Source organism: Bos indicus, chromosome X, assembly GCF_029378745.1.
Source record: "Bos indicus isolate NIAB-ARS_2022 breed Sahiwal x Tharparkar chromosome X, NIAB-ARS_B.indTharparkar_mat_pri_1.0, whole genome shotgun sequence".
NCBI classification, from domain to species: domain Eukaryota; kingdom Metazoa; phylum Chordata; class Mammalia; order Artiodactyla; family Bovidae; genus Bos; species Bos indicus.
The window spans coordinates 104,199,844-104,226,228 of NC_091789.1; the positions used below are offsets into that span (position 1 = coordinate 104,199,844).

The window sequence follows — 26,385 nt, forward strand, 5'->3', positions numbered from 1 at the left end:
CCTATGCAAGCATTACCCTTATGCATATCACCCCACATATTTGCTGAGCTATGCTCAAACCTCTTGAAGCTTGACTGACTCAGAAGCCCTTTTGGCAATGACAATCAAATAATTTCCCACTGAGGATCTATCTCTCCCAGTAGGGATGACTTTAGGTTCATATTGATCTAGAGTGTTGGAAAGTATAGCAAGAAGAACCTAATGCCACTCAGTTAAATGGCTCTGGGGCAGTTGTAAGCAATGCTAAGCAAGACACTGGCTGAAGCAAGGTAACAACAAACTGATATATCTTTATCTATTATTTTAGTATATCTGTGGTGAAGGTATCCTTTAGCCATGCTTAATGACTGAGCCAGGTGTTAGAAGACCTGAGTTCTCTTACAGGTTTTCTTTTTTTTTTTAAATTGAAGTGTAGTCGATTTAGAGTATTATGTTAGTTTCACGGGCATGTCATAGCAATTCAGTATTTTTGTAGATTATACTCCATTACAGGTTATGGGTTAGATAATAGGTATAACTACGTATACTACCTAGTATATCCTTGTTGCTTGTCTATTTTATATACAATAGTTTAAGTTATTAAAATTTTCATTTTTGAAGCCAATAATTGGGCAAATTCCAAAACAGTAGCAATATAGACTATTTCACAACATTTTAACATCTACTTAGCAGTCCATTTTTGCATTTTATCTCCTCTAAGCAAATACACTAGATTAAAACAACAGTGCCCTTAACCCCAAGTTCAGTGCCTGAGTATTTCCAGTATTTATTTTCAGCACATAATAAAGCAGAGGCAATTACTTTTCTTGAAGATTTTATTTCCATTCAGAGCTTAGCAATTACTTTAGCTTCACATTATTCTTTTATAAATGATAACCAAATAGCCTATATAAGTGGTTAAAATCATAAAACTATTGTAAGCCAAGTCGATGGTATATATATAAAGTTAAAATGACAACTATACTGGTACATATTTGTTTTCAACCCTACTAAAATATACCAAAATAACAAGCTTTAGTAAAGAATGAGATCCTTGGATAGACAGGGGGATAAAGAGTTATATCATCAAAAATTATTAGGGAAACTGTAGGCAAAAAAAATTATTCTACAGTTTTAACCAAGTAAAGGAGGAAAGAAGAGTACAACATCGGAGTGATAACAATTCAGGAAAACTCATTCACCATCCATCAAAGACTTGCTCACCACATCAAGAGCACAGCACCAGGCTCTTCAGGCATTGCTACTCTCCTACACCAGGCTCTTCAGGCATTGCTACTCTCCTACTAAGTTTCTTTATGTGGAACATAAACCTACATTTATGGTAAGAACAAGATTTTATACTGCTTTTTAATCTCACAGCAAAAAAACAGGAAAAATTTGTTAGGGACAGACTGAACCTCAGACCATGTCTGTCAGACCGTGTATGTCTGTTAATCTCATACTCCTAATTTATCCCTCTCCCTTTAACTCTCTTCTTTGGCAATCACAAGCTTATTTTCTATATCTGTGAGTCTGTTTCTGTTTTGCATGTTGATTTACTTCTTTTTTTCTTTTTTAGATTTTACCTGTAAGTAGTAGCATATAGGGAGAAGGCAATGGCAACCCACTCTAGTACTCTTGCCTGGAAAATCCCATGGAAGGAGGAGCCTGATGGGCTGCAGTCCATGGGGTCACACTAGTTGGACACGACTGAGTGACTTCACTTTCACTTTTCACTTTCATGCATTGGAGAAGGAAATGGCAACCCACTCCAGTATTCTTGCCTGGAGAATCCCAGGGGCGGGGGAGCCTGGTGGGCTGCCATCTATGGGGTCGCACAGATTCAGACACAACTGAAGCGACTTAGCAGCAGCAGCAGTAACATATAGTACATTCTTTCTTTGACTTATTAGACTAAGCATATTATCCTCTATGCCCATCCACATTGCTGCAAATGGCAATATTTCATTATTTTTATGGCTTCAGGATCTTTTGTGGTTCCACATACATTTTGGGAGGGCTTCCCTAATAGCTCAGTTGGTAAAGAAACTGCCTGCAATGCAGGAGATTCCAGTTCAATTCCTGGGTCTGGAAGATCTGCTGGAGAAGGGATAGGCTACCCATTCCAGTATTCTTGGGCTTCCCTTGTGGCTCAGCAGGTAAAGAATCCACCTGCAATGTGGGAGACCTGGGTTCAATGCTTGGTTGGGAAGATCCCCAGGAGAAGGGAAAGGCTACCACTCCAATATTCTGGCATGGAGAATTCCATGGACTGTATAGTCCATGGGGTCACAAAGAGTAGGACATGACTGAGCAACTTTCACTTCACATACATTTTGGGATGATTTGTTATAGTTCTGTGAAAAATGTCATGAGTACTTTGGTAGGGATTACTTTAAATCTGTAGATTGCTTTGGGGAGTATGGCCATTTAAACAGTATTACTTCTTCCAATTCCAGAGCACTGGATATCTTTCCATCCCTTCTTTCATCTCCAATTTCATTCATTAATATTTTATAGTTTTCAGAGTGTAGGTCTTTCAACTCCTTGGTTAAGTTTACTTCTGCATAGCTTTATGTGATTTTTAAATGGTACTTTAAAAAATTTTTCTCTTTCTGATATTTCTCCCCATTACTGGAATCACTTGAGCAGAACCTTACCTCCCATGCCTCATTCACCTCAGTTCTGGTGGTTCTGAGTGGTATACTAGGTTGACCAGCAGCCAGAACCTCTCTAAAAGAAGCTGCAGTCGGTATTCAATCTAAAGGGTATTCTTTTACCACAGATAACTTGGACCAGGGCTCCAAGACACTAGAAACCTGCAAGAACATTGGTGGATACTTCAAACCTCAGGGACCAGGAACTGAGCATATTAATGAGGTAAGATCTGTTTTCTTAGTTCCTTTGGAACTTACTGGGCATCTAAGACCATTTATTTTCTCTAAGCTTTCTTTTTATTAGACAAATTGCAAATATTAGAGCTTCCAGTATGTGGAATGGAGACAATTTTTTTAAATTGTTTTAAAATGGGTTTATTTTATGACTACCAAAAAAAAGAAAAAAAATTGGGAGCATTAACCTTTTCTCCCTGAGGTTAATTTTCCTATGAGATAAATTGAAGACTTTTTATGACTTCCACACACCCTGCTGCTGCCAATGTGTTTGGCTGCCTTTCCTGTAGCAGACTGGATGGTGGACTGTGAGATTTTTAAGGCATATGTGATTTGATTTACTTTTATTATACCCTCTGGGTTCATGATCATCTTCAGTGCTAACTGGTGGCATGTTTATATGCATTTCCTTGGAGAAGATGTTTTATAAATGCAGATATAATACCTGATGCTTAGGAATTCAGAGGCTTCTCTACCTCCATGTCTTCATATCCATGTCTGTTGAGTACTTAGGTGAGTGTAGTAAGTGTAGGTTTTTCTTGTTATATCTCTGTGCATGTGCATGCTTGTTCATATATATCTATTAATATACATGCATCTTTGTCCACCTACATATCTGAATTAGAGTACTTCTCTTATGCATGTATGGTTTTCCTTGAGCATGACTACAATGTGTTTTTTTAACTGAAGTTTTTGTTTGTGTGTGACCCCCTTTGTGTCTCTCCCTTTCTATATATCTATATCTCTCTATATCAACATATTTTTATCTGAGTTTATCTTTGGGTATTTTGACATTTGATACTTTTTTGTATGCATTTGTATCTATGGGCCTGTTAATTTGCATCTTTTTGGTTGAGGTGTGTGCAGATATCTGTTTTCTATTATGTCTCTATGTCTGCATGAGTCAGTCTATGTGGGAACAAGTATCTACAGATCTGTGGTTAAACCCTGGTGAGAAATTACAGCTAAAATGCAATCCCCAGAGATATCTGGCCTAGTGACTTAGCTTTCACTAATCATTACCCTCAAACTTGAATATTCTTGCTCAGAAATAGACATCTAGTCACAGCACTTCAAGCCTGTTTCATGACAAAAACTCTTGGTCAGGGAGAGGTGTCATGAAGTTGAGAGTTTTGTTTTGTTTTGTTAGTTTGGCAGTTGCAAAGTATGGCCCAGAGGAAAAGTTCTATGGCACTTGGCTTGCCTTCTATTTGCTGCCTCCGCACACTTGCTTTCTTGCCAGCCTTCCCTCACTTGAGTTCCTTGGTCCAGATTCAAACTGATTCATTACTCCTAATACAAAGGGCATCAACAGACAAATCTGAACACCTGTTTTCATTTCAGCCAGATCTCTATGCTGGTCCTCTTTTTACTCAGAGAACAAATGATCAGCATACTTCTAATCAATAGTTTTTGTATGCTCAAAGGCAACAACTAGTCATGTGTGATAAGGCCCTTGCTTTGGGGAAGCCAGACTTTGTATGGCCTCAGGAAATGAAATCCAGGGAGGTGGTTCCAGCAGGATAAAGTGTCCAGACTCAATGATTAAAAGGAATGATGGAAGTCACCAAGAAAGCCTTGGGGAACTCTATGGCATTCACAATACTTGAAATACTTAAGCAATTGTTTTTGTAGTCCTGGTTCATCCTTGGTCTTTTTATGAGAGTAATAATAGTAATAAAAATGGCTTACATCAAATGGTCTGGATTCTCAGGAAGAAAGGAGCTTTCAAGGCTAGAAAGATAATACAGTTAGATGTAGTATAATTAACACAGACTTGATAATCAAAACACCCAAGTCCAATACTGGTTTTGCTAATGTTAGCTAATCTTAAGGTTGTTTAAGATCAACTTGAGACTTTTTCTCTGACTCTGTTAAATAGGGGCAATAATACGATGCCTTGCCCTCTCAGGATATGAGGCTCCAAAGAGATGATGGATATGGCTGCATTTTAAAAACTTTAACACATATTATTGTGATCAGAATCTCTACTCTGTAAAAAAAAATTCACCAGATCCAGAGACTGCCTATAACCTAGAGTCAGGAGAAACACATTGGATCCTGAAACTTAAAGCTCATCCTCCCCAACTCTTCTACACTACTTTCTCCTCATCAACTTATTAATAAGAGAGAATCTAGAGTATTTTGGTTCAGCTTTATGAATATATAATTTACTCAAATTAAAACTCACCAAGTTTAAGTATGAAATTTGAGGCAGTTTGAAAAATATGTATAGTCACATAACCACCAACACAATCATGATATAGAACATTTTATCACCCCCCAAAATTTCCCTCATGTACCTTTCTATTCCATGCTGTCCTCCCACTCCCCTGGCAGTTACTGATATACTTTTGATCTCTATAATTTTGCCAGAAGTTTTGAACCTATGATAATTAATTTGTCCTCAAAAAGTTGTGAGGACAGTAATGATCCCTATTCTGAATCTTGCAGGGAACTGAAATGATTTTTTCTAAGTCACTCATTGTATTTGTTTATTCATTAATTTCTTCATTCAGAAGACAGACTATGTGCCAGGAACTGAGCTGGGTGCTTGGATACAGAATTTAAAAGACAAGTATGCTCTCAAGGAATCCATGGTCTAATTAGGAGAGAACAATAAACCAGTGAGGAATCAGATCAGTGGGATACATCCTAAGAAAAAAACGATCGAGCCCAAGTTTGTAAAAGAAGTGCTTCACTGTTTGAAAAAGTCAAGGAAACAGATTAGATCCTGAATCCCAGAGGAGGTGTTCTTTGAAAAATGATCAGAAGTTCTGAAAATGGTGTGTGTGTTTGGAGTGGGTGGTGAGAGGTATGGGATTGTTGTGAAGACAACAATCAGCACGTCATGCATGGGAAACTGTAAGATGGATGGATGGGGAGGTGGACATCCTGGAAAATTTAAAAAGAGTCCTAAAAGGCAGGAGTACTAGTGGGCTTGATAATACCATGACATCAAGTTGGCAACTTTTAGGGAGTGCCAGAGTGACAATTATCTTCTGAAACCCTGGGGTATTGGGGCTTTCAAGACTGGAGTTGGACAAAAGTTCAGTGTTGAGAACAGATTTCCTTGCTCAGAATGCAAAGATATATTATCTTAGGACCTGGAGGATCCTGCAAGTTGCCATTTGCATTTTACCAAGAGCACAAGATCAGTAGAGGCTATATTCTTCTCAGCCCACTTTGGCTACATACTCAATATTATGGGAGCTTCAGTTTGTGGGAAACTCAGAGCTGGGAGTGATGTGTATGTCATGAAATTGTTATGCTGCCAGCATTGCTGTAGCTGACTATGAACTTTAGAGACTGGTGAACCTCACTCTACCAGAAGCTAAAATATTTCTTGAAGGAAAAGCTTTCCTCAGAAATTGGGCTCTGGAGTCAGACAGGTAGGGATTTCCATCTCCATCCTGGCTTGGATAAGGACCTGAGAGGGTTTTTTCCCCTCCTGATACAAACCAATTCTGAAGAGACCAGCAAACAGAAGAAGCTAAAACAGAGGGAACCTCCTTGGAAGTGAAAGGTGCAATAGATTAAAACCCTGTAGTTAGTACCAACTACATAGGATGGGGCCTATAGATCTTGAGAAATATAAGCCGGATCAAGGAACTATCCGAAAATGAACTGACCCCACACTTCCCACAACAACACCAGAGAAAGTCCGAGATGTATTTTTACTATTGTTTTGATCTATTTAAACTATCCAGAAAGTGTTGAACTATTTTTGATGAACTTGTTTCCTACACTGTGGCTACATGGCCACTCTAGGCAGCCTAGCTAGTAGAACAGAACCAATACATAAATGTATTTAATCACATACATAAAGAGATTTGTTATGAGGAATTGGTTCATATAATTGTGGAGGCTAGAAAATCCAATCTACAGACTGCACCAAGTGGGCTGAAAACTCAAGGGAAGTCAATATTCCATTTAGAAGGAGGAAGAACTGAAGTTCCAGTTAAAATCTAAAGGCAGTGCACTGGGAAATACTCTTTTGCTTGGGGGCTTCTATCTAGGCCTTTAACTGATTAGAAGAGGCCCACACATATTATAGAGGGAAATCTAATTTACTGATTAAAAAGTTAATCTAGTGAAAACATTCAGGAAGAAACATTCACACAAACCTACTTAAAACAAAATGAGAAGGAAATAGTCATGATAATTATAGTCCTCATTCCTATAACTGGTCACATAGTCATAGCTAAGTATTCATAACCACATTCTTCCACTGTCCATTCAGTATTCCCTTTACTCTCAACAAGCACCTCAGCTGGCTGTACTTCTTTGCCTGACAGAGTGACCCAAACCTTCATTTCTGAAAAGTCCAGGTCATTAGCAGTCCTACATGGCTTGGGTTGTCATAGTTTTCCACTGACTTTAATCACTGGCATGGTAATAGTAAAAGATGCCATAAGGGATCTCATGTATTCCAGACATGCTCTTCCTTACTTCCATTGTGAAGTAACAGTCCAATTCCTCCTTGATAGTCAGGCATGATCACCCCAACCAGCACAGTAAATCCCATATTTGCCAACTGATTTAGAGACAAAATTTTGAGGACCTAAGTAGAAGTCCTATATGTGTGCTATGAAATCCCAGATGAGTTACATCTGACTAGTGGTAGAGGGGGCAGAAGAGAATCATGTAAAATTTCATGGACTGCTCACTTTTGAGCTGGGCTTTTAAGGACCCTCTAGAAATTCAGTGCTGACTTAAACCAAGGATATCCTCAAAGGGAAGATACAAGGCCTTTGAATGAGAAACTGCTATGTGCTCTGCCCTAGCCAAAGCATGTAAAACACATGCTTAGTTAAACTGGGAAATCAGAGAAGGTGGAACTCAAGTTACTTTCTTACCTGAAGCCAGTGTTCTACACTCTGTCCTCTCTCCATCTCTCACAGTGTTCTCTTTATTTCTTAATTTTTATTTTTAATTAATTAATTTTAATTAGCATACCAAGGAAACATTTCATGCAAAGGCAGGCTCAATAAAGCACAGAAATGGTATGGACCTAACAGAAGCTGGAGATATTAAGAAGAGGTCGCAAGAATACACAGAAGAACTTTTCAAAAAAGATCTTCACAACCCAGATAATCATAATGGTGTGATCACTAACACTCACCTAGAGCCAGATATCCTGGAGTGTGAAGTCAAGTGGGCATTAGAAAGCATCACTATGAACAAAGCTAATGGAGGTGATGGAATTCCAGTTGAGCTATTTCACATCCAGAAAGATGATGCTGTGAAAGTGCTGCACTCAATATGCCAGCAAATTTGGAAAACTCAGCAGTGGCCACAGGACTGGAAAAGGTCAGTTTTCATTCCAATCCCAAAGAAAGGCAATGTCAAAGAATGCTCAAACTACCACACAATTGCACTCATCTCACACACTAGTAAAGTAATGCTTAAAATTCTCCAAGCCAGACTTCAGCAATACATGAACCATGAACTTCCAGATGTTCAAGCTGGTTTTAGAAAAGGCAGAGGACCAGAGATCAAATTGCCAACATATGCTTGATCATCGAAAAAGCAAGAGAGTTCCAGAAAAACATCTATTTCTGCATTATTGACTATGCCAAGGCCTTTGACTGTGTGGATCACAATAAACTGTGAAAAATTCTGAAAGAGATGGGAAAAGCATACCATCTGAACTGTCTCTTGAGAAACCTGTATGCAGGTCAGGAAACAACAGTTAGAACTGGACATGGAACAATAGACTGGTTCCAAAAAGGAAAAGGGGTACATCAAGGCTGTATTGGAGAAGGCAATGGCACCCCACTCCAGTACTCTTGTCTGGAAAATCCCATGGGCAGAGGAGCCTGGTAGGCTGCAGTCCATGCGGCCGCTAAGAGTCAGTCACGACTGAGCGGCTTCACTTTCATTTTTCACTTTCATGCATTGGAGAAAGAAATGGCAACCCACTCCAGTGTTCTTGCCTGGAGAATCCCAGGGACGGGGGAACCTGGTGGGCTGCCGTCTATGGGTCACACAGAGTTGGACACGACTGAAGTGACTTAGCAGCAGCAGTAGCAGCAAGGCTCTATATTGTCACCCTGCTTATTTAACTTCTGTGCAGAGTACATCATGAGAAACACTGGGCTGGAGGAAGCACAAGCTGGAATCAAGATTGCCAGGAGAAATATCAATAACCTCAGAGATGCAGATGACACCACCCTTATGGCAGAAAGTGAAGGGGAACTAAAGAGCCTCTTGATGAAAGTGAAAGAGGAGAGTGAAAAAGTTGGCTTAAAGCTCAACATTCAGAAAACTAAGATCATGGCATCTGGTCCCATCACTTCATGGCAGATAGATGAGGAAACAGTGGAAACAGTGGCTGACTTTTTTTGCGGGGCTCCAAAACCATTGCAGATGGTGACCGCAGCCACAAAATTAAAAGACGCTTACTCCTTGGAAGAAAAATTATGACCAACCTAGACTGCATATTAAAAAGCAGAGACATTACTTTGCCAACAAAGATTTGTCTAGTCAAGGCTATGGTTTTTCTAGTGGTCATGTATGGATGTGAGAGTTGAACTATAAAAAAACCTGAGTGCCAAAGAATTGATGCTTTTTAACTGTGGTACGGAGAAGACGTCCCTTGGACTGCAAGGAGATCCAACCAGTCCATCCTAAAGGAGATCAGTCCTGGGTGTTCATTGGAAGGACTGATGTTGAAGCTGAAACTCCATTAATTTGGCCACCTGATGTGAAGAGTTGATTCATTTTAAAGACCCTGATACTGGAAAAGATTGAGGGCAGGAGAAGGGAATGACAGAGAATGAGATGGTTGGATGCCATCACCGACTCAATGGACATGGATTTGGGTGGGCTCAGAGAGTTGGTGATGGACAGGGAGGCCTGGTGAGCTGCAGTTCATGGGGTCGCAAAGAGTTGGACACGACTGAGTGACTGAAGTGAGGCAATTACTTTACAATATTGTAGTGGTTTTGGCCCTACATCGACATGAATCAGCCATGAGTGCACATGTGTTCCACATCCAGAAGCCCCCTCCCACCTCCCTCCCCATCCCATCCCTTAGGGTCATTCCAGTGCACCAGCCCCGAGCACCCTGTCTCATGCATCGAACCTGGACCACCGATCCACTTCACATGTGATAATATACACTTTTCAATGCTACCCTCTCAAATCATCCCACCCTTGCCTTCTCCCACAGAGTCCAAAGGATTGTTATTTACATCTGTTTTTCCTTTGCTGTCTCACATATAGTGTCATCATTACCATCTTTCTAAATTTCATATATATGCATTAATACACTGTATTGGTGTTTTTCTTTCTGATATACTTCACTCTGTATAATAGGCTCCAATTTCATCCACCTCATTAGAACTGATTCAAATGCATTCTTTTTAATGTGTATATGAAATATACAGCTTTCTTATCACAAAGCTTTCTTATCCATTCATCTGCCGATGGACATCTAGGTTGCTTCCATGTCCTGCCTATTGTAAACAGTGCTGCTATGAACATTGGGGTACACATGTCTCTTTCAATTCTGGTTTCCTCAGTGTGTGTTCCCAGTATTGGGATTTCTGGGTCGTATGGCAGTTCTATTTCCAGTTTTTAAAGGAATCTCCGCACTGTTCTCCATGGTGGCTGTACTAATTTGCATTCACACCAACAGTGTAAGAGGGTTCCCTTTTCTCCACACCCTCTCCAGCATTTATTGCTTGTAGACTTTTGGATAGCAGCCATTCTGACTGGCGTGAAATGGTACCTCATTGTGGCTTTGATTTGCATTTCTCTAATAATGATTGATGTTGAGCATCTTTTCATGTGTTTGTTACTCTTTTGTATGTCTTCTTTGGAGAAATGTCTTTTTAGTTCTTTGGCCCATTTTTTGATTGGGTAGTTTATTTTCCTGAATTGAGCTGCAGGAGCTGCTTGTATATTTTTGAGGTTAATTCTTTGTCAGTTGCTTCATTTGCTATTATTTTCTTCCATTCTGAAGGCTGTCTTTTTATCTTGCTTGCAGTTTCCTTTGTTGTGCAAAAGCTTTTAATTTGCTGGAGGATTTCAGATTACAGTTTCGATTTCCATGCTTGTGATGGGTTTGTTATGATTTTCTATTTCTTCCTGGTTCAGTTTTGGAAAGTTATACTTTTCTAAGAATTTGTTCATTTCTTCCCAGTTTTCTATTTTATTGGCATATGGTTGCTGATAGTAGTTTCTTATGATCCTTTGTATTTCTGTGTTGTCTGTTGTGATTTCTCCATTTTCATTTCTAATTTTGTTGATTTGATTCTTCTCCCTTTTTTTATTGATGAATCTGGCTAATGGTTTGTCTATTTATTTACCTTCTCAAAGAACCAGCTTTTAGTTTTGTTATTATTATTATTTTTTTTTTTTGCTAAGGTCTCCTTTGTTTCTTTTTCATTCATTTCTGCCCTAATTTTTATGATTTCTTTCTTTCTACTAATCCTAGGGTTATATATTTCTTCTTTTTCTAATTGTTTTAGGTTTAGAGTTAGGTTATTTATTTAATTTTTCTCCTGTTTCATGAGGTAAGCTTGTATTGCTATTAACCTTCCCCTTAGCACTGCTTTTACTGAGTCCCATAGGTTTTCAGTTGTTGTGTTTTCATTTTCATCCATTTCTATGCATATTTTGATTTCTTTTTTAATTTCTTCTGTGATTTGTTGGTTATTCAGAAGCATGTTGTTTAGCATCCATATATTTGTATTTTTAATATTTTTTTTTCCTGTAGTTGACATCTAATCTTACCACATTGTGATCAGAAAAGATGCTTGGAATGATTTCATTTATTTGAATTTACCAAGATGAGATTTATGGCCTAGGATGTAATCTATCCTAGAAATGTTCTGTGCACACTTGAGAAAAAATTGAAATTCATTGTTTTGAGGTGAAATGTCCTGTAGATATCAATTAGGTCTAACTGGTCTATTGTATCATTTAAAGTCTGTGTTTCCTTGTTAATTTTCTGTTTAGTTGATCTATCCATAGGTGTGAGTGGGGTATTAAAGTCTCCCACTATTATTATGTTACTGTTAATTTCTCATCTCATACTTGTTAGCATTACATATTGTGGTGTTCCTATGATGGGTACATATATATTTATAATTGCTATATATTCTTCTTGGATTGACCCTTTTATCATTATGTAGTATTCTTCTTTTTCTCTTTTCATGGCCTTCATTCAAAGTCTATTTTATCTGATATGAATATTGCTACTTCTGCTTTCTTTTGGTCTCCATTTGCATGAAATATCTTTTTACAGCCCTTCATTTTCAGTCTGTATGTGTCCCTTGTTTTGAGGTGGGTCTCTTGTAGACAGCATATATAGGGGTCTTGTTTTTGTATCCATTCAGCCAGCCTTTGTCTTTTGGTTGGGGCATTCAACCCAATTACATTTAAGGTAATTATTGATAAGTACGATCCCGTTGCCAATTACATTGTTGTTTTGAGTTCGAGTTTATACACCTTTCCTGTGTTTCCTGTGCAGAGAAGATCCTTTAGGATTTGTTGGAGAACTGGTTTGGTGATGCTGAATTCTCTCAGCTTTTGCTTGCCTGTAAAGCTTTTGATTTCTACCTCACATTTGAATGAAATCCTTTCTGGGTACAGTAATCTGGGTTATAGGTTTTTCTCTTTCATCACTTTAAGTATGTCCAGCCATTCCCTTCTGGCCTGAAGAGTTTCTATTGAAAGATCAGCTGTTATTCTTATGGGAATGCCCTTGTGTGTTATTTGTTGCTTTTCCCTTGCTGCTTTTAATATTTGTTCTTTGTGTTTGATCTTCATTAATTTGATTAAAATGTGTCTTGGGGTGTTTCACCTTGGGTTTATCCTGTTTGGGACTCTCTGGGTTTCTTGAACTTGGGTGATTACTTCCTTCCCCATTTTAGGGAAGTTTTCAACCATTACCTCCTCAAGTATTTTCTCATGGTCTTTCTTTTTGTCTTTTTCTTCTTCTGGGACTCCTATGATTTGAATGTTGGGGCGTTTAACATTGTTCCAAAGGTCTCTGAGATTGTCCTCAGTTCTTTTAATTCGTTTTTATTTTTTCCTCTCTGTTTCATTTATTTCTACCATTCTATCTTCTACCTCACTTATCCTATCTTCTACCTCTGTTATTCTACTGTTGGTTTCCTCCAGAGTGTTTTTGATCTCATTTATTGCATTATTCATTATATAGTAACTGTTTTTTATTTCTTCTAGGTCCTCATTAAACCTTTCTTGCATCTTCTCAATCCTTGTCTCCAGGCTATTTATCTGTAACTCCATTTTGTTTTCAAGACTTTGGATCATTTTCACTATCATTTTTCGGAATTCTTTATCAGGTAGATTCCGTATCTCTTCCTCTTTTGTTTGGTATGGTGGGCATTTATCCTATTCCTTTACCTGCTGGGTATTTCTCTGCCTCTTCATCTTGTTTATATTGCTGTGTTTGGGGTGACCTTTCCAAATTCTGGGCTTCCCTGGTGGCTCAGAGATTAAAGTATCTGCCTGGAATGCGGGAGACCTGGGTTCAATCCCTGGGTTGGGAAGATCCCCTGGGGAAGGAAATGGCAACCCACTCCAGTACTCTTGCCTGGAGAATCCCATGGAGGGAGGAGCCTGGTAGGCTACAGTCCATGAGGTCTCAAAGAGTTGGACACGACTGAGCGACTTCACTTTCACTGTCCATATTCTGGCAGTTTGTGGAGTTCTCTTTATTGTGGAGTTTCCTCCCTGTGGGTAGGGTTGTGTGGGTGGGTTGTCAGGATTTCCTGGTTAGGGAAGCTTGTGTCGGTGTTTGGTGGGTGGAGCTGGATTTCTTCTCTCTGGAGTGCAATGAGGTGTCTAGTAATGAGTTATGAGATGTCAGTGGGTTTGGAGTAACTTTGGGCAGCCTACATATTGAAGCTCAGGGCTATGTTCCTGTGTTGCTGGAGAATTTGCGTGGTATGTCTTGCTCTGGAGCTTGTTGGCCCTTGGGTGGAGCTTGGTTTCAGTATAGGTATGGAGGCTTTTGGGTGGGCTCTTGTCAATTAACGTTCCATGGAGTCAGGAGTTCCCTGGTATTCTCAGGATTTGGACTTAACCCTCCTGCCTCTGGTTTTCAGTCTTATTCTTACAGTAGCCTCAAGACCTCTCCATCTATACAGCATCAATGATAAAACATCTAGGTTAAAGATGCAAAGTTTCTCCACAGTGAGGGACACCCAGAGAGGTTCACAGAATTACATAGAGAAGAGAAGAGGGACTAAGGGACAGAGGTGACCAGGAGCAGAAGTGGGGGAGTCAAAAGGGGAGAGAGCCATCTAGCTAGTAATGAATTCCCTATGTGCTCTCCACAGCCTGGAACACCCAAAAAGGTTCACAGAGTTACATAGAGAAGAGAAGAGGGAGGAGGGAGATAGAGGTGACCAGTAGGAGAAGAGGGGGAGTCAAAAGGAGAGATGCAGATCTAGTCAGTGATCATTTCCCTAAGTGTTCTCCACAGCCCAGAATATCCAAAGAGATTCACAGAGTTGGGTACAGAAGAGAAGGGGGAAGGAGGCGATAGAGGTGACCTGGGGGAGAAAAAGGAGAGTCAAAAAGGGGAGAGGGCAATCAAGCCGGTAATCACACTCCTAAGTAAAAATGGGTACTGAAAATTAGATTCATAAAGGTACAAAATTGATAACAAAGACTAAAAGGCGAAGATTAAAAATCTAGTGTAGAGGTCAGATCTTCAAAAATACAATATTAAAAAAATCACAGAAATTATAAAAAGTATATATGAAATTTGCTTTAAACATAGGGTCTTTTTTTTTGCAAGGTAATAGTGGGTTATAAAAATGAAAATTAAAAGAGTAATAAAGGACTTAAAATTAAAAATTTTAAAAATGATAATAGTAAAATATATCTAGGAATTTCTCTGGAGCTGTTGCAGACACTGTGGGGTCAGTTCAGTTTCAGATCGTTCCTTGTTCCAGCTTATACTTCTTTTTGATGTCTGTAGGCCCCTTCTAATGTAGTTGGTGCTAGCTACAGGATTTAACCTGTTGCACCTGTCACTTCCCAAGCAGTTCCCTCTGTTCATTTTGGCCTCTTCTGTTTGCAAGTCTCTTCAGTGTATAATTTCCACTCTGGCACAAGGGGGTGGAGATGGTCACTTATTTAGGCTCACTTTTTCAGTTGTGCTGTGGGGAGGAAGGAACACTGCAAACAAATATCACTGGCATGTGTGGGGAGTGCTCGCAGTGTCTGGGCCACACTGGGTTTGCCCCCACTCATGGCATGTGTGCTTTCGTGGTCTACACTGCTCAAGCTCCAGGTTGCTCTGCAGGGGAACTGTCTAAAGTGCAGCACACCAGGCTTTCCTGTTCTTCACCATCTCCCAGAGTTTGTTCCAACTCATGTCCACTGAGTCAGTGATGCCATCCAACCATCTCACCCCCTTCTCCTCCTGCCTTCAATCTTTCCCAGTATCAGTCTTTTCCAATGAGTTAGATCTTTGCATCAGGTGGCCAAAGTATTGGAACTTTGGCTTCACTGTCAATCCTTCCAATGAATATTCATGGCTGATTTACTTTAATATTGATTGGTTTGATCTCCTTGCTTTCCAAGGAACTCTCAAGAGTCTTCTCCAGCACCGTAGTTCAAAAGCATCATTTTTATGGCTCTCAGCCTTGTTTATGATCCAACTCTCACATCCATACATGACTACCGGAAAAACCATAGCTTGACTATATGGACCATTGTTGGCAAAGTGATGTCTCTGTTTTTCAAAATACTGTCTAGGTTTGTCATAGCTTTTCTCCCAAGGAGCAAGTGTCTTTTAATTTCATGTATACAGTCACTACACACAGTGAATTTGGAGGCCATGAAAATAAAGTTTGTCATTGTTTCCATTTTTTCCCCATCTATTTGCCATAAAGTGATGGGACAGGGTGCCATGATTTTCATTTTTTGAATGTTGAATTTTAAGCCAGGTTTTTCACTCTCCTCTTTCATCTTCCTCAATGGGGCTCTTTAGTTAGTTCCTCTTCACTTTCTGCATTAAGGTGATGTCATCTGCTTATCTTAAGTTACTGATATTTTTCCTGGCAATCTTAATTACAGCTTGTGATTCATCCAGTCTGGTATTTCACATCATGTGCTTTTCAACTGTGGTGTTGGGGAAGACTCTCGAGAATCCCTTGGACTGCAAGGAGATCCAACCAGTCCATTTTAAAGGAGATCAGCCCTGGGATTTCTTTGGAAGGAATGATGCTAAAGCTGAAACTCCAGTACTTTGGCCACTTCATGCAAAGAGTTGACCCATTGGAAAAGACTCTGATGCTGGGAGGGATTGAGGGCAGGAGGAAAAGGGGACAACAGAGGATGAGATGGCTGGATGGCATCACTGACTCGATGGACGTGAGTTTGAGTGAACTCTGGGAGATGGTGATGAACAGGGAGGCTTGGCGTGCTGCAGTTCATGAGGTCGCAAAGAGTCGGACACAACTAAGCAACTGAACTGAACTCTGCCTATAAGTTAAATAAGCAAAGTAATGATATAAAGCTTTCACATATTCCTTTCCCAATTTGAAACCAGTCCATTGTTCCATGTCCAGTTCTAACTGTTGTTTCTTGCCCTACATACAGATTTCTCAGGATGCAGGTAAGGTGGTCTGGTATTTCCATCTCTTTAAGAATTTTCCAGTTTGTTGTGATTCACAACAAAGTCATAAACTAAAGTCAAAGACTTTAGTGTAGTAATGTAGCAGATGCTTTTCTGGAATTCCCTTGCTTTTTCTGTGATCAAATGGATGTTGATAAATTGATCTCTGGTTCTTCTGTCTTTTCTAAATACAGCTTCTACATCTGAAATTTCTCAGATCAGATACTGTTGAAGTCTAGCTTGAAGGATGTTGAGCATTACCTTGCTAGCATGTGAAATGAGAACAATTGTGTTTGAACATTTTTTGCCATTGCCCTTCTTTGTCATTGGAATGAAAACTGTCCTTTTCCAGTCCTGTGGCCACTGCTGATTTTTCCAAATTTGCTGGCATATTGAGTGTGGCACTTTCACAGCGTCATCTTTTAGGATTTGAAATAGCTCAGCTGGAATTCCACCACCTCCACTAGCTTTGTTGGTAGTAATGCTTCCTAATGCCCACTTGACTTCAGACTGCAAGATGTCTGGCTCTATGTGAGTGACCACACCATTGTGGCTATCCAGGTCATTAAGACCTTTTTTGTACAACTTTTCCATGTATTCTTGCCACCTCGTTTAATACCTTCTGCTTCTGGACCTTAAATGTGAATGGACTAAATATTCCAACCAAAAGACATAGAGTGGCTGAGTGGATACCAAAACAAGACAGATATATATGCTCTCTACAAGAAACCAACTTCAGACCTAGGGAAATATATAGACTGAAAGTGGGAGCATGAAAAAACATAGTCCATGCAATGGAAATCAAAAGAAAGCTGGAGTAGAAATAGTCACATCAGAAAAAATAGACTTTGTAATAAAGACTGTTGCAAGAGATAAGGAAGGACATTAGATAATGATCAAGGGATAAATCTGAGAAGATAAAACAGTTGTGAATATTTATGTACCCAACACTGGAGAAGGCAATGGCAACCCACTCCAGTAATCTTGCCTGGAAAATCCCATGGACAGAGGAGCCTGGTAGGCTGCAGTCCATGGGGTTGCTAAGAGTCGGCCATGACTGAGCAACTTCACTTTCACTTTTCACTTTTCACTTTCATGCATTGGAGAAGGAAATGGCAACTCACTCCAGTATTCTTGCCTGGAGAATCCCAGGGACAGAGGAGCCTAGTGGGCTCCTGTCTATGGGGTTGCACAGAGTCAGACACAACTGAAGCAACTTAGCAGCAGCAGCAGCATGTACCCAACACAGAAGCATCTTGATACTTAAGACAAATGCTAACTGGCATAAGAGGGGAAATCAATGGTAATACCATAATAGTGGGGCTTTAACACCCTGACTTCCCTGGTGGTTCAGATGGTAAAAACGTCTGCTTACAATGAAGGAGACCCGGGTTTGATCCCTGGGCTGGGAAGATCCCCTGGAGAAAGAAATGGCAACCCACTCCAGTATTGTCTGGAAAATCCCATAGACAGAGGAGCCTTGTAGGCTACAGTCCATGGGGTCACAAAGAGTTGGACATGACTGAGTGACTTCACTTTCATTTTAACACCCCACTTACTCCAATGCACAGACCATCCAGACAAAGAATTTAAAAAACAAAAGCCTTAGATGACACATTATACCAGATAGAATTAATTTATATTTAGAAGACATCCCAAATGAAAGCAGCAAAATATACTTTCTTCTCAAATGCACTAGGAACATTCTCCAGGATAGATCTTATCTCAGATCAGAAATCAAGCCTCTGTAAATTTAAGAAAATTGAAATCATATTAAGCATTTTTCCAACCACGAATTTTAAAATCAATTATAGGAAAAGCTGTAAAAAACCCAAACACATGGAGGCTAAACAGTATGCTACTAAATAACCAATGGATCATTGAAGAAATCAAAGATGAAATTTTAAAATATCTAGAAATAAATGACAATGAAAACATGGTGACCCCAAACCTATGAAATGCAGCAAAAGCAACTCTACGAGGGAAATTTATAGCAATACAATCTCATCTCAAGAAAGGAGAAAAATCTCAAATAAACAACCTAACTTGACACCTAAATCAACTAGAGAGAAAAGAACAAACAAAACCCAAACTAGTTGAAGAAAAGAAATCATAAAGATCAGAGCAGAAGTAAGTGAAATAAAAATGAAGAAAACAATAGCAAAGATCAATGAAACTAATAGTTCTTTGAGAAAAACAAAGCTAAAAAAACTTTAGCCAGACTCATCATGAGAAAAAAGGAGAGGACCAAATCAGTAAAATTAGAAATGAAGAAGGTATGTTACAACTGTCACAGCACAAATACAAAGGATCATAAGAGAATACTACAAGCAACTATATGCCAATAAAATGGCCAACTAGGAAAAAAATGGACAAATTCTTTAAAAGATACTATCTTCCAATACTGAACCAGAAGAAAAAAAAAAATGTGAACAGACCAATCACAATTAATGAAACTGAAACTGATTAATAATTTTCCAACAAACATAAGTCCACTACCAGATGGCTTCACAGGCAAATTCTATCAAACATTTAGAGAAGAGCTAATACATATCCTTCTCAAACTCTTCCAAAAACTAGTAGACAAAGGACCACTCCCAAACTGATTTTATGAGGGTATCGTCACCCTGATACCAAAGCCAGGCAAAGATACCACACCAAAAAAAGTTACAGGCCAATATCACTAATAAATATAGATGCAAAAATCCTCAACAAAATAGTGAACCAAATCCAACAATATATTGAAGGTATTATATACCCTGATCAATTTGGATTTATCCCAGGGGTGCAAGGATTCTTCAAGTCATGAAAATCAATCTATGTGATACACTATATTAACAGATTAAAGAATAAAAACCATATAAACATATCAATAAATACAGAAAAACTTATAATAAAATTCAACACTCATTTATGTTAAAAACTCTCCAAAAGTGGTCTTAGACAGAACCTACCACAACATAATAAAAGCCATATATGACAAACCTACAGCTAATAACATACTCAGTGTTGAAAAGATGAAAGAATTTCCTCTACGATCAGCAACAAGATAAGGATGTTACTCATATCACTTTTGTTCAACACGCTTTTGGAAGTCCTAGACACAGATAGCAGAGAAGAAAAAGAAATAAAAGGAATCCATATTGGGGAAGAAGAAGTCAAACTGTCACTGTTTGCATATGACATGATATTATATATAGAAAATCATAAAGATGCTCCTAGAAAACTAGTAGAGCTCATCAATGAATTTGATAAATTACAGGATGCAAAATTAATACAGATAAATCTCTTGCATTCATATACACTAACAAAGAAAGTTAAGAAAGAGAAATTAAGGAAACAATTTCATTTAATACCACAGGAAAAATAAAATATTTAGGAATAAAGGAGCCAAAAGACCTGTACTCAGAAAGCTGTAATATATTGGTGACAGAAATCAAGGACAACACAAATATACGGAGAAATATACCACGTTCTTGGACTGGAAGAATCAATATTTTGAAAATTACTGTACTACCCAAAGAAATCTACAAATTCACTGAAATCCCTATCAAATTACCTATGGAATTTCTCACAGAATTATAACAAATTATTTTGCAATTTTTATGGAAACACAAAAGACTCTGAAAAGCCAAAGCAGTCTTTTTGAGAAAGAAAAATGTGCTTGGAGGAATCAGGCTACCTGACTTTAGACTATACTAGAAAGCTACAGTAATCAAATAAGATGGTACTGGTACAAAAACAGAAATATAGGCCAATGGAATAGCATCAGTTCAGTTCAGTTCAGTTGCTCAGTCATGTCCGACTCTTTGCGACCCCATGAATCGCAGCACACCAGGCCTCCCTGTCCATCACCATCTCCCAGAGTTCACCCAGACTCACGTCCATCGAGTCAGTGATGTCATCCAGCCATCTCATGCTCTGTCATCCCCTTCTCCTCCTGCCCCCAATCCCTCCCAGCATCAGAGTCTTTTCCAATGAGTCAACTCTTTGCATGAGGTGGCCAAAGTACTGGAGTTTCAGCTTTAGCATCATTCCTTCCAAAGAAATCCCAGGACTGATCTCCTTTAAAATGGACTGGTTGGATCTCCTTGCAGTCCAAGGGACTCTCAAGAGTCTTCTCCAACACCACAGTTCAAAAGCATCAATTCTTTGGCACTCAGCCTTCTTCACAGTCCAACTCTCACATCCATACATGATCACAGGAAAAACCATAGCCTTGACTAGACGGACCTTTGTTGGCAAACTCTGCTTTTGAATATGCTGTCTAGGTTGGTCATAACTTTACTTCCAAGGAGTAAGCATCTTTTAATTTCATGGCTGCAGTCACCATCTGTAGTGATTTTGGAGCCCAAAAAAATAAAGTCAGCCACTGTTTCCACTGTTCCCCCATCTATTTCCCATGAAGTGATGGGACCAGATGCCATGATCTTTGTTTTCTGAATATTGAGCTTTAAGCCAACGTTTTCACTCTCCACTTTAACTTTCATCAAGAGGCTTTTTAGTTCCTCTTCACTTTCTGCCATAAGGGTGGTGTCATGTATATCTGAGGTTATTGATATTTCTCCTGGCAATCTTGATTCCAGCTTGTGCTTCTTCCAGCCCAGCGTTTCTCATGATGTACTCTGCATATAAGTTAAATAAACAGGATGAAAATATAAAGCCTTGACAGACTCCTTTTCCTATTTGGAATCAGTTTGTTGTTCCATGTCCAGTTCTAACTGTTGCTTCCTGACCTGCATGCAGATTTCTCAAGAGGCAGATCAGGTGGTCTGGTATTCCCATCTCTTTCAGAATTTTCCACAGTTTATTGTGATCCACACAGTCAAAGGCCTTGGCATAGTCAATAAAGCATAGATGTTTTTCTGGAACTCTCTTGCTTTTTCTATGATCCAGTGGATGTTAGCAATTTGATCTCTGGTTCCTCTGCCTTTTCTAAAACCAGCTTGAACATCTGGAAGTTCACGTTTCACATATTGCTGAAGCCTGGCTTGGAGAATTTTGAGCATTACTTTACTAGCATGTGAGATGAGTGCAATTGTGCGGTAGTTTGAGCATTCTTTGGCATTGCCTTTCTTTGGGATTGGAATGAAAACTGACCTTTTCCAGTCCTGTGGCCACTGCTGAGTTTTCCAAATTTGTTGGCATATTGAGTGGAATATGAGTGGAATATGAATGGAATAGCATAGAAAGCCCAAAAATGAACTCACACACCTATGCTCACCTAATCTATGACAAAGGAGGCAAGAATATGTATACAATAGAGAAGGTAATATCTTCAATAAGTGATGTTAGGAGAAATGGACAGCTACATGAAAAGGATAAAAATAGAACACTTCCTAACACCACACACAAAAATGAACTCAACATGGATTGAACACCTAAATGTAAAGTCAGAAACTATAAAACTCTTAGAGGAAAACATGGATAGAACAGTCTTTGACATAAATTGCAGCAAGATCCTCTTTGACCCACCTCATAGAGTAATAAAAATTAAAAGATAAACAAATGGGATCTAATTAAATTTAAAAGCTTTTGCACAGCAAAGGAACCCATAAACAAAACAATAAGACAACTCTCAGAATGGAATAAAATATTTGCAAATGACACAATTGACAAGGAATTAATCTCCAAAATATGAGAATAGCTCATGCAGCTCAATATCCAAAACATTAAGGAAAGTGAAAGTGAAAGTGAAGTCACTCAGTCATGTCCCACTCTTTGCGACCTCATGGACTATAGCCTACCAAGCTCCTCCCTCCATGGAATTCTCCAGGCAAGAGTATTGGAGTGGGTTGCCATTTTCTTCTCCAGTGGATCTTCCTGACCCAGGGATCAAACCCGTGTCTCCCGCATTCCAGGCAGACGCTTTAACTTCTGAGCCACCAGGGAAGCCCAATCAAAAACAGGATGAAAATCTAAATAGTCACTTCTCCAAAGGAAACATTCGGATGGCCAAAAAACACATGTAAAGATGCTCAATAGCACTAATTATTAGAGAAGTGCAAATCGAAACCTCAACGAAGCATCACCTCACATAGGTCAGAATGGCCATCATCAGAAAATCTACAAACAATAAATGCTGGAGAAGGTGTGCAGACACAGAAACCCTGATACCCTGTTGATTGGAATGTAAATTGTACAGCCATTATGGAGAATGGTATAGAGGTTCCTCAAAAAACTAGAACTACCATAAAAATATAGAACTACCATATGACCTAGAAATCCCACTCCTGGTTATATACCTAACACAAATCACAATTCAAAAAGATGCATGCACCCCAATGTTCATTTCAGCACTATTTCCATTAGCCAGAATATAGAAGAAATCTAAATGTCTATCAACAGAAGAATGGATAAAGTAGATATGGTAAATATATACAGTGGAATATTGCTCAGCCATAAAAATGAACAAAGTAGCACCATTTGCAAAGATGTGGATAGACCTAGAGATGGAAAATACAGAGTGAAGTATGTCAGAAAGAGAAAAACAAATATTGTATAACATCACTTATATGTGCAATCTAGAAAAATAGTACAGATGAACTTATTTGGAAAGCAGAAATAGAGATACAAATATAGAAAGCAAACTTATGGATGCCAAGGGAGGAAGAGGGATGAGACGAAATGGGAGATTGGGATTGACTACTATGCATAAAATAGATAAATAATGAGAACCTATTGTACAGCACAGGGAACTCTACTTAGTGTTCTGTGGTGACCTAAATGGGAAGGAAATCTAAAAAAAGAGGAGAGATATGTATATGTATAACTGATTCACTTCACTGTAGAGCAGAAAGTAATACAACATTGTAAAGCCACTATACTTCAACAAAAATTAATAATAAAATGAAAGAATTTGGTGCCTCCAACCATCTGTCAAAATGCACTCCACAAAGCCTTCTTTATAGAAATTCTCCTAGGGTCTATCTTAGATCCTGAACCTAAGTTACTCAGAGAGGGAGAGATATGGGCTTGGCTGAGTAAGTGCGATATAAATCTGCAAAGCAGGTATTGGTATTTCTTGTACCTTTAAGCAGGTGAGGTCTAAATAGATCTACTTGCAAATGCTCTCCAGTAGTTTTTTCCTACAAGTACATTTTATTTATTTTTTTTTCTACAAGTACATTTTAATAGACTTTTAAGAAATAATGCTTTTCTCACCCAATCCATTAATGACTCAAAGGCTAAGAATTTGAAGATATTTTAATAATTAAACAGAATATTTAAATGGAAAGAAATTCAGAGATAATTACATCTTATCCCTTTCTTTATAATCAGGGGTAAGTGATACTCAGAGAAGTCAAATAACTTGCCCAAGGATACATACATGGTCCAAAGCAGAAATTCAACTAGAACCTAGCTCTTCTTATACAGAAGGTTCTTTTCACTAACACGTGGTGTTCTTGAGTTTTAGGACAGAATCAGTGACCATACAGGGAAAACATTAGGCTTTGGAATTATGTAGTGATTTATACAGATTCTTGGGAACAAAGGTAACAAACTCGTCTCCATTTGCTTATAGAGGGTATTTTGGCCAGCTTTGTCCTACACAGTTTCCCAGCTTAGCCATTAGTGGAACAGAAAACACTGCCCACTTTATTGGCTTGCTGGCATCCCTTTCCTGAAAGAATGCTATTAAATGTGTTTGCATATAATTTGCATACTCATTTAATTTATTTATAATATCTCTTGAACTAATATCAATATATATAGAAATCTCCTCCATCTCATACATTGGTACACACAGAATCTCAAGCGTTCTTGGTGCTTGCATGTAAAAGATGTGTGCCATTAAGCAGTCTAACTTGCTGCAAGTGATGAAATATCTAAGAGGAACTTTACTCTGGGGAAAGGTTTGTGTTTCCAAGAATCTCTGTTAAAATACATATACATCTTAAGAGCAATCACATCTTTTATCAGCTTTCTTATCTTGGAAGGAATTGATTTAACAATCAGCCCAGCAAACCATAAGGCAGTGAGACACATAGTTGCATAGTGTTGAGGTAAGCCAGACCTAGGCTTGAATCTCAGCTCTGCTTGTGAATCGAACCTTGATTTCTTCTGCTATCCCATGGCACTGATGTAATAACAGATGTCATACCTCATGTGGTTTTTGTGAAGATTAAAGGAGGCAATTTAATGCTTCTTAACATAAGTTGCACTGGATAACATGCATTTCACAGTATGGGTAGTGGATCTGAGTGAATTGTTTAATCAGAGAAAAGCAAATTTCTTGGGGTTGACTGGAATCAAACTGCTTATATTCAAATCTCAGTCTTGATATGCATTTTTTTGTGAAATTTTAGACAAGTTATTCAAAATTTTGTGCCTTAATTTCCTTTTTATAAACCAAGGACAAAGATGGACCCCACCATATAGGGTGATTTTGATGGTTGAATGAGTAAATATATATAAAGTACTTCAACAATGCTTAGTATATAATAAATGCTATATGAGTATGCACCATTATGTCTCACCGATTGTACTGGTTCCTTAGAACTCTACCATCTCTACATCCTTTTCTTCTAACCTCTCCTCCTGCCACTTATACACCTGCCATTTACTGGAGATCATCTTACCTACATCTCTACCTTTAGATAGCCTCTTATCACACCAACAGATTCTGGCAGAGAGGTCTCCTACTCTTAAAGCTCTCCAAGGAAGATGCTTCAGCCACCCAAGATCCTTAAACAGATCCTACCAGTTCTAAAATCAGAATTTCTCTTCAGGTTTCATGTCCTGAAATGGGGCAAGTGAGGGCATCCTAATTAGCAAAAGAGTATGGTGCAAAGTATAACTTATATGCAGAGTACATCATGCAAAATGCTGGGCTGGATGACTCATGAGCTGGAATCAATATCAACAAGCTCAGATATGCAGATGATACCACTTTAATGGCAGAAAGTGAAGAGAAACTAAGGAGCCTCTTGATGAAGGTGAAAAGAGGAGGATGAAGAAGCTGGCTTAAAATTCAACATTCAAAAAACTAAGATCATGGCATCCGGTCCCATCACTTCATGGCAAATAGATGGGAGGAAAATGGAAACAGTGACAGATTTTATTTTCTTGGGCTTCAGGATCACTGTGGATGGTGACTGCAGCCATGAATTTAAAAGATACTTGCTCCTTGGAAGAAAAGCTGTGACAAACCTAGATGGGCTATTAAAAACCAGAATATCACTTTGCTATCAAAGTATAGTCAAAACTATGCTTTTTTCAGTAGTCTTGTAGGGATGTGAGAGTTGGATCACAAAGAAGGTTGAGGGCCAAAGAACTGATGCCTTTGAACTGTGGTTCTGGAGAAGACTCTTGAGAGTCCCTTAGATAGCAAGGATATCAAACAAGTAAATCCTGAAGGAAATAAACCCTCAATATTCACTGGAAAGGATGATGGTGAAGCTGAAGCTCCAATATTTTGACCACCTGATGCGAAGAGCCAACACATTGGGAAAGACCTTAATGCTGGGAAAGATTGATGGCAGGAGGAGAAGGGGGTGACTGAGGATGAAATGGTTGGATAGCATCACTGACTCAATGGACATGAGTTTGAACAAACTCTGAGAGAGAGTGACGTTATTGTACTATCCATGAGGTAGTCCATGAGGTCGCAAAGAGTTGGAAACAACTGAGTGACTGAACAACAGCATAGTGCAAAGAGCATTTCAGAGATACCTTGGTGTCATATGGATCTGAGTTCAAATGTCACTCTGCCATTTACTGGACCCATGACTTGGGCCAAGTCAAATTCCCTTTATGGAGCAAGTCATTTTTCTTTCTAGGGCCTTAGTTTTGTATGCTGAAACATGGGCATAATAGTTAAGTACCTACTGTATAGATTTGTGATGCAAATAATGAAACAAGGCATCTGAGAATCCAGCCCAGTACCTAGCACAAATTCAA

General features: G+C 38.8%; 1 protein-coding gene across 6 annotated transcripts in view; it reads left to right on the top strand.

Moving 5' to 3' along the window:
• Positions 1 to 26,385, top strand: part of ARHGEF9 (Cdc42 guanine nucleotide exchange factor 9) — a 420,722-nt gene that overhangs the window by 104,773 nt on the left and 289,564 nt on the right. For all 6 annotated transcript variants that reach the window (XM_070783846.1, XM_070783849.1, XM_070783851.1 and 3 more), the window contains one exon: positions 2,765 to 2,859. In XM_070783846.1, the coding sequence (XP_070639947.1) occupies positions 2,765 to 2,859 (95 nt within the window). The remainder of the gene's footprint in view (positions 1 to 2,764; positions 2,860 to 26,385) is intronic.